General features: G+C 36.6%; 1 protein-coding gene across 1 annotated transcript in view; it reads left to right on the top strand.

The window, feature by feature from the left end:
- Positions 1-9,285, top strand: part of RLF (rearranged L-myc fusion) — a 60,949-nt gene that overhangs the window by 36,347 nt on the left and 15,317 nt on the right. Inside the window, exon 5 of the mRNA XM_008065506.1 lies at positions 5,362-5,498. Coding sequence (XP_008063697.1) covers positions 5,362-5,498 — 137 coding nt within the window. The remainder of the gene's footprint in view (positions 1-5,361; positions 5,499-9,285) is intronic.

The raw sequence follows: 9,285 nt of genomic DNA, 5'->3' as shown, positions 1-9,285 counted from the left end.
CTCAGCCTTCCGAGTAGCCGGAATTACAGGCATGCGCTACCACGCCCGGCTGATTTTTAGATTTATGGTAGAGATGAGGTCTCGCTGCCCATGCGGGTCTCGAACCCGCCGGCTCAGGCAATCCACTCACCTCAGCCTCCCAAAAGCGCGGGATTACAGGCTGAGCCACCGAGCCCGGCTTCTTTGACTTTCTTAAGTGTTCAGCTGTGCATTTCAAAGACTTTTGCTGTATTTTACCCAGGATTCCTAAGTGCTTTGCTGCAGGAGAATTTTCAGATGTTACTCTTATCAAGTCCAGTTCTTTGTTTTTATTCCTTATTCAACACCAGAGCTGGCAGGAAGGTACATAACTATTATATATAAAATTCATAGCATAAGGTGGTCTTATTTTTTTGCCACCTGAGTTTCCAGCATTAGCACAGTGTGCTTTTATCTTTAAATGTCTAATATTGGTAGTTTTAAAGCCACAGATAGTGCTAGTGCTTATGCATGATTTATACTTTAGTATCCTTATGTTTATCAAAGTTTTGTTATGAAGTAGATTTAAATAAGGGAAGACCTTAAGGAAAGTGGTTAGGATTTGGAAGAAGCTGAAGGTAAAAACAGTGTGTAGAATACATGATCCTGAATAGTCTTACACGTTTTTCCAAGTTTTTGGCTGGCTTTACTTAGTGGTTCATTCATTTTAATTCAGTAAATGTTTATTGGCTACCTTAGAAATAAAACAATCAACATACTGTTTGCCTTTAAACAGTACATAGTTGGGAGAATCAAAGGTGAACAAGTTTTCTGTTTAATCACAATATATGTTATCAATTCTGTTTTTAAAGTATCTCAATATAGCATAGTGGCTAAGAGAACAGTATGAACTCTGGAACCAGACTGTCTGGGTTAGATTCTGGGCTACTTCCTGCCTGTATAACCTCTGAAGAGTTACTTAACCTCTCTGTGCCTTGGGTTTTGTCATGTGGAAATGGAAATAACGATAATTTACCTGTTTTTTGTGAGATTGTTGTAAAGATGTAATGATTTGGTATAGGTGGACTTGTACAACAGTGTCAGGCATATAGTAATGCTGTTTAAGTGTTAGAAATATTTCTATAGCCAGGTGTGGTGGCTCATGCCTATACTCCCAGCACTTTGGGAGGTGGAGGCAAGAGGATTGCCTAAGCCCACGGGCTCGAGACCAGCCTGGACAACATGGCGAGACCTCATCTCTATAATAAATAAATAGATAAATAGCTGGATGTGGTGGCGTGTGCCTGTAGTTCCATCTACTTGGAAGGCTGAAGCAGAAGGATTACCTAGCCCAGCAGGTCGAGGCTGTGGTGACCATGAGTGTGCTACTACACTCTAGCCTAGGCAACAGAGTGAGACTCTGTCTCAAGAAAGAGAGAGGGAGGGAGGGAGGGAAACTATAATACTGATTTCAGGTGATCCCTTTTGGATATATAGCCAAATGAAAACAACAACAAAATCCTCTGATTTCCCCATAAAACCCTATGGATAAATTCCAGGTCCTTCAGTTATCATCGACCTGTACATTACCTTTATGGAAAGCAGCAAAAAACATCATGCCCCTCATCTCCCTCTTCATATGGTTGTCATTCAGAGGTGTTCTTTCTTCTGAGAGGAAACACCTCATGCCAAAACATAGGACTTGGCATGCAGACTGAATTCCAGCCCCCACGAACTCCTTTGACTTTATAGTTATGTGATATGCAAAACTGCACAACTCTTTGATGTGGCCTTATTCAGGACATCTTTCAGATAGTATGTGATTTAGCCCTATCCTAAGTCTCTAAACTTGTTTAATTGAACGCTTCATTCATTGAGTGCCAGCTAAATGGAATCGCTTTTTACAGTTACATCAGATTATCTTTTCCCCCCTCGTATGCCATGATTACACTCACATTTATTAGTTTGCTCATTCTGGCTTCTTATTTTTAGACTACACCGTCCCCTGTCCAGCTAGACCCTGATATTCTCCCCAAGAGTTACTTTCCTTGAAGTCTTCTTTACTTACTACAATCAGTATTATTTTTCCCGTTTTCAGTCTTTTGTCCCATTTATTCTTCATGCTGCCCATTTTATAGCTCCTAAGTTATTTATCTTGTGGAAATCTATGCAAGAAACAACGTTGCCTTCATGGAACTTCTCGTAGTAAAATATGTAGTTGAAGATTTGATTATTTGATGCATGTGTTCAACTTGTCTTAAGAACTTTAGAATATAAATCCCAGGGAAGGGAATCATATTTAAGAACGAAAAATTGGCCAGGCACAGTAGCTCATGACTATAATCCCAACACTTTGGGAGGCAGAGGTAGGAGGATTGTTTAAAGCCAAGGGTTCGAGACCAACCTGGGCAACAAAATGAGAAAGAAAGAAAAAAAGAACAAAAAGTTATTTCAGTGTTTGTCCAGGTACAAGGCATTTCCTAGATACTCACTGAAATTCTCAAAAGCTTGTCAGTGACCTTCATTTTAATTTACTTTAACTTACACATGTTTTGTGGCATTGATTTGGTTTTTATTTATTTATTTATTTATTTAATTTTTTGAGTTGGAGTCTCACTCTGTTGCCCATTTGAGCCTCGACCTGCTGAGCTCCACCGATCCTTCCTCAGCCTCCCAAGGCACGGGATTATAGACTGAGCCACCGAGCCTGGCTTCTATTTGGTTTTTAGTGTAGTCTTAGCTATTTATTGCAAAAACTGGGACAAGTAGTGTAATCATATTATATTACTAGTGAGGTGTTAAAAGTATGCCATTTAAATTTAAATGAATTTTTCCAATTATTTATTTACTTTTACTTCTTTGTTATATCTTTTTCCTCTATATTCTAAAAGGAACAGGTATTTGAAGAGTTGGTAGAAAAAGTTAAACTTTGCTTGATTAGGCTGGTGTTAGGAGCATGGTTATTAACAATTTCTTGAGAGACACAGAAATCACCTGAGAAACTCGGAAAAACAAAAGTCCTTCTACTCTCAGCAGCTCCTTGGATTTGATGCTCCAACAGTACTCCTGGGCTACCTGTAGCTGTTTTGAAATAATTGTATTTCTTTTCTTCCTCTACCATTCTCACTTTTACTTTTTGGCCCTTGCATGTGTTTTTCTTTCTATCTGTAACATTTTTCTCATTTCACTCTCCCCCCCATGGCTTATTCCTCTTTTTCCTTTAATTGTCATCTTACATTTCCCTTCATCCAGAAAGTCTTTTTTGATCCCCCAAATTTGGGTTAGATTCTTCTTCCCATAGGTACTTTTAAAAATACACTTTTCCATTGTAGCTTTTAGCATACTTGGCAATTTTTAGAAACTGCTTCCTTATTAATTATCCCTGCCTAGACTGTGGTATCCATGAGGGCAAAATTCAGAGTGACTTGTATCCCCAGTACTTAGCACAGTGCAGGCATTTAGTAAATAGCATTGCTTTGCCAGGTACATACATTTTGACATGGCTTTCCTTCTTACAGGATTTTGTGCACAGAGTATTTTGGATATTTATACGACTGTGCTCTTGTCCTCAAAGAGTTTATAGTCTAGTTGGAGAGCCAAAGTAAAATAATAGGAAAGTAAAATAAAAAATAAAAGCCAATATGAATCAGTAGGTTAAACATTGACTGAAGACAATAAATAATAGCCCAATTTAAAATAATTGACTAGATGCTGTGAATTCAGGGCAGGGCAGAGGTCACTGGGTTCTAGAGTGGTCTATGAAGGAAGACTTCATAACTTAAAAAGAGTTTTCATTTGGACCTTGAAGGATGAGAAGAATTGACTAAGCAGGTGAGAGAAGAAGGACCTCTTAGGCCTATTATTACTAATTGTAAGTTTTCATCTATAGAGTACTTGTAATAACTTGAAACAGTGAAACTGTTTGTCTTTAAAACTACAAATCCAGATTTTTCATATAATTTTTTCTCTCCCTATCATTTTATGTTGATGAATTTTTACTTGAAATGCATATTTCTAAATTACTTCACTTTTGTTCCTTTTTTTTCCCTGCCACGTTGTCTCCAGAAGATGAAAGCCTATGTTTTTCTGAATGTATGCTTTTGAAATGTAAGGGCTTCTCTGTAGAAATAAAATAACCACTGAGATTAGTTTTTCATTTTGTTTGCTATTCTGATTATTTGCCAAAATTGACTTGATACAAGAGGCAGTCTCTTTTTAGGCTCGTTTTTGACTTGTAAAGTAGAAATAATATTGCCGCCTTGCCAGTCATATAGATTTGTCATGTTGAGATATGACAAAACTGAGATAATACAATAAAACTTATTTGAAAGGATAAAAAGTGTTCTAGAAATGATAAGTGCTACAAAGGAGGAATTTGAGAGTATTTCACAGAAATCCTAATAACATGATCTTAGAAGTTAATGCGGATTCTGTGAGAAAATGGCATTTGAGCTGAGCTTTAAAGAAGCCTTTCTGCACCTACCTAGATATGACTAAAATTAGAAACTTAGAACCACCCCCTTGTAACTGCATAGCACTGTGGGAGAGTTGAGCTGTTTACCTCATTTGCTCTCCTACATACTTTATTTGGCCTGAAATTAACACTGTTTTTTTTACATAATTTCCAATATAATTGATATTTATAGTGGTGACAGAGTCATGAAATAAACCGTGTTCTTCATATTCTGTTTACTAAGGTAAGAAAGTGATAAAGTGGAAAATGAGAAATGGTCTTTAAAGATCTCATTCTCCTGTTTTATATCCTTTTCAGTATAGAAAAAGAGCCCCAGAAACTATGACTGTTTGCCCAGAGGTGTTTTTTTTAAAGATTTCTTTAAATAATGTAAATAAAAAAGATATTTTTTGATGGTTTGAAAAACTCATTTATACAAAAGATATATTCCTTACTTCTATGAAAAAATAATGCTAATGCAGCATTTGTATTTAAAACAGTTTCTGAACTGGCCTCCTTTAGCCTTGCTGGCAATAAGGATAAGCGATGAGTCACTCTAGTTACAAATAGTAAAATTGGGGGGGGAAATAGAAAAAAAATTATAGTACTTTAGCTAAAAATAACCTGAGGTGGTTATTATTTGACTCGTCTATATGATAGCAATGTTCATGAGTAATCTTTTTTAAAACTGTACACAAATGTTTTTATCTGTATTGAAACTGTAGTGGAACTTCCTTATAGCGATCTACTCCCTTTTCTATTTAATCTTTTCTTATATGAAATATCTGTGCTAGAAGACTCAGCCATCAATAGAAGAAAATTATGTCTCTAATTCTTGCTTCATCAATTTTCAAAGATAGAAAACGTTATAAAGAAGTTTCGTGTTATATAACAAAGTTTACAGGAAAATTACGATTTTCTTTTTGACTTAGTCATCTCATTTTTGATAGATTGCAAAAGTCGACTGCAAGGAAGTACTAGACATCATATGTAATCTGGAATCTGAGGGTCAGGATAACACAGCATTTGTTCTTTGTACGACTTACCTTACCCAGCAGCTCCAAACTGCAAGTGTATATTGTTCTTGGTAAGTATATTTAGTTTTGTGCCCTTTTTTGTTAGTAATAGTATAACATTTAGGGTTTATGTAATACATTATTTTGTTTCAGTTTTAAAAGATAAGCAAATTAAGTGATGGCGTGAATAAAATCTTGTTTCCAAGCAAGAACGTTTAATTAAAAATATCACTGGTTTAATCTAGTCAAGAAAGGGTGAAATGTTCCTCTTGATCATCCCATAAAGGATTATCTTGGGTCCTATTTTGAGAATAAAATTTTATCAATATCAAGCAAACTGGTGTCAGATTGTTTTCCTTTACATTTATTGGTATCTTCTGGTAGTCACTGCCTACTTTTATTTGGAAACCTGCTAATGATAATGGTGATATTATCTAAGTTTCTACGTCAAACTGGCACTAGAAAAGGAAATCCATTTGAGTAGTAATCTCTTTTGCAACTTTGGTACTATATGGATGAATTGCATACAGTACCATGGTTTTAATTCAGTTTCTATCATATTTGCCTGCAGAGAACTTCTTTGCTAAAAAGACAAGAGGGATGGTACCCATGGTTCTTTTATTCTAACTGTGTTGAATCTATTTAGGCCAAAGAGACAAACCTGATACACAGGAAAGCTCTAAAATTTAAGACTGTTAGTATCAGATTAGTGGTATGGATAATGCTATAGGAGATTAGAGAAAGGTGCTCATTGTACACCAGAGTATTAAAGGTGTCAAGGAGGAAGTAATACTTTAACTTTAATTCTAAGAATGGGTTGGATTTGCATAATCTTGATTAGAGGAGCTGTATTTTAGAATCTAAGGATGACTTAAATTGGAAACAGGCATTTATTTTGTTTATAATAAAGCCTTTTGTGTACTTCAGCCCTCATTGATTTCCCTCTGAATTGTCTATTTGTATAGTTTTATTGTTAATACCATTTTGTATATTCCTTTTCTTACTATTTTATATAGAAATAATGACTTCTACTATAAATTACCTTACCCAATCCTCTTAATAATAGCACAGATGAGACAGTGAAGGATCATAGGGACCAAAGAAATCTCGTGATTGCCCAAGGCCTCGAGGCAAGATGGTAGAGCTGAGATTCAAGCCTAGGGTTTTGAGCTCCTAATCCAGTGCTTTTCTTCTGTACACTTGTTTTGTTGGCATAGATCAAAATTCAGATTGTAGTCTTCTACCATCTACCTACCATAGTCTAGGTCCACTATGCCAGAGCTGTATCTACTGTGAGAAAGGAGGTAGTGGGTTAGGGATTTAAGTATATTTTGCAGTAATCATCATGGGTATTTTTTTAGGAAACCAAAAAAAAGAGGTGATATAAATAAAAAGAACTGTTAAGTAGCAGTAGGCTTTTGCTCATTACATCAAGAAGAGTTTTTTCATGAATTATAAATCCAGAGATTCAAAATTTTTGCTTTGGTAAAACAGATATAGTTAGTTCAAGACCAATCCTCAATTATTCTTGTAATAGTTAAATTGATTTCTTTCTCTACAATTAAAAATATCTGCTTGTTATAGCCAAGTTTTGATGCAAAGAATAAAGTAAATCATGTGGAATGTGTTACAGGTAGATTATGTGTTTTTAAAAATATATTTTTTGAGTCGGAGTCTCACTTTGTTGCTCAGGCTGGAGTGCAGTGGCATGCTCATGGCCACCAGAGCCTTGACCTGCTGGGCTCAGGCGATCCTTCTGCCTCAGCCTTCCAAGTAGCTGGAACTATAGTCATATACCACCATGCCCAACTAATTTTTTTTTTCCATTAATCAGTATTTTTTATTATGGTTTTGTGGGGTACAGTTAAGGGTTAGGTGTACAAGACGTTTCATTCAGGCACCCTGTAGATAAGAAGTGTTTTCCCCATCCCCCGACAGATATTTGGTACTGTTAATCCCATCCCCCTCCCCCCATAGTTTCCCAGTACCATCAGTCATTTTCTCATAGTATTGCATTGGATGTTCAAGGTCCATTATATGAGTGAGAACATGTGATATTCGGATTTTTGTTTTTGTGAGAGGTCACTCAGTATTATAGACTCTAGTTCCATCCAGGTTGCAGCGAAATTCATGATTTTGTTCTTTTTTATGGCTGCGTAGTATTCCATCGTGTATATGTACCACATTTTTTTAATCCAGTCCTCTTTTGATGGACAGTATGGTTGTTTCCAGGTTCTTGCTATTGTGAACAATGCTGCGATAAACATACGTGTGCAGGTATCTTTTTTATAGAGTGATTTGAGTTCTTCAGGATATATTCCCAGTAGGGGGATTGCAGGGTCATATGGAAGGTCAATTTTTAGAGCTTTTAGGAATCGCCACACTGCTTTCCACAGAGGTTGCACTAGTTTACACTCCCACCAACAGTGTAGAAGTGTTAGATAAGGTCTCACCAAGTTTCCCAGGCAGGTCTCGAATCCCTGAGCTCAAGTAGTTTTCTCTTGCCTCTGCCTCCCAAAGTACTGGGATTACAGGCTTGAGCCACTGTGCCCAGCTTCCCACAGTTCTCTTAATATTCCTGATGCAGCTTCCCTTTTACAGTGCCTTATACATTTTTTCTTTTTTACTCAGCCACCATTTGCTCTTCCAGAGATGCTACTGGCTAGGATTAATGCTGTTCCTCTACAGCAGGAAGGGATTAATAGGGATTTCCCTTTGTGGCCTCCTGAGGAGCTATAATGAGTAAAGGAAAGAAAATCTTAGTCACTTCACACTTTGTTAAAAGTAAGCTTCTTCCAAGCATTTCAGAGAAAGAGTATGTAACTTTCTTTTTTTATAACGCTTCCATTGTTTTCAAAAGCTTTTTTTTGGGGGGGGGGTAGGGTAATGGTTTATTGGAGTTAGAATAGCCATAACATAAAACAGTGAATTTTATTAGGGAAAATTAATCACAGGATTCTGTTTAAATAAGATAGTCTTATGTTATCCTCGAGGTAGAGGGACATAAGGAATATTTGTTTAGAAAAAATCTTTTTTTTATTGTGATATTTTTCATAAGTTAATCAAGATTTTTTAAAAATGTGACAGTAAAGTTGAAATACAATAGTAAAAGCAGTCATGAGTATATTTAAACAATATGCTAGAATTTATTTCTTGAAAGTGTCATCCCAGTGTGGTCATCAGGGAGATGATATTTGAAATGTGAACTATGTAACTATCACTCAGACATGTTCTCTTTCAGAAATTTTCTTCAGGGACATTTACAAACCATAATAAAAAGTTTTTAAATTTTATAGCAGTTGTCTTTTAACTTATTCATTAACTTTGGCCCCAAAAGATTTTTTTGAATATCTGAAAAAATTAAAGAAGTACTAAAGTGACCTCCCTGTATATGTCTGACAGTAGTAACGTAACTAGAATAGCCATGCAAGTGTAAAAGGTAACAATTTTGAATGAGATGATTGATAGGTGGATAGATATAATTATTGCTGTTATTTTAATAATTGTATAGTTGAAACTTGTACCTCCACACTACTTTCAGTGGTATTTGATCAGCTGGCCTTTGCTTTCTGTAATGTCTCTGAGCTTGAATTTTGCATGTTGTAGCCGGGCTCGGTGGCTCAGCCTGTAATCCCAGCACTTTGGGAGGCTGAAGTGAGTGGATTGCCTGAGCCCGTGGTTTTGAGACCCGCCTGGGCAACTTGACGAGACCTCATCTCTACAATAAATCAAAAAATCAGCCGGGCGTGGTAGCGCATGCCTGTAATTCCGGCTACTCAGAAGGCTGAGGTGGTAGGATCACCGGAGCCCAGCAGGTCGAGGCTGCGGTGGCCGTGAGCGGCCACTGCACTCCAGTCT

This window comes from Carlito syrichta, unplaced genomic scaffold (assembly GCF_000164805.1).
Source record: "Carlito syrichta isolate Samal-C Ts95f unplaced genomic scaffold, Tarsius_syrichta-2.0.1 Scaffold308579, whole genome shotgun sequence".
In the NCBI taxonomy this organism is placed as follows: domain Eukaryota; kingdom Metazoa; phylum Chordata; class Mammalia; order Primates; family Tarsiidae; genus Carlito; species Carlito syrichta.
Note: the sequence above shows the minus strand (reverse complement) of the source record. Positions and strands in the feature narration are given on the sequence as shown.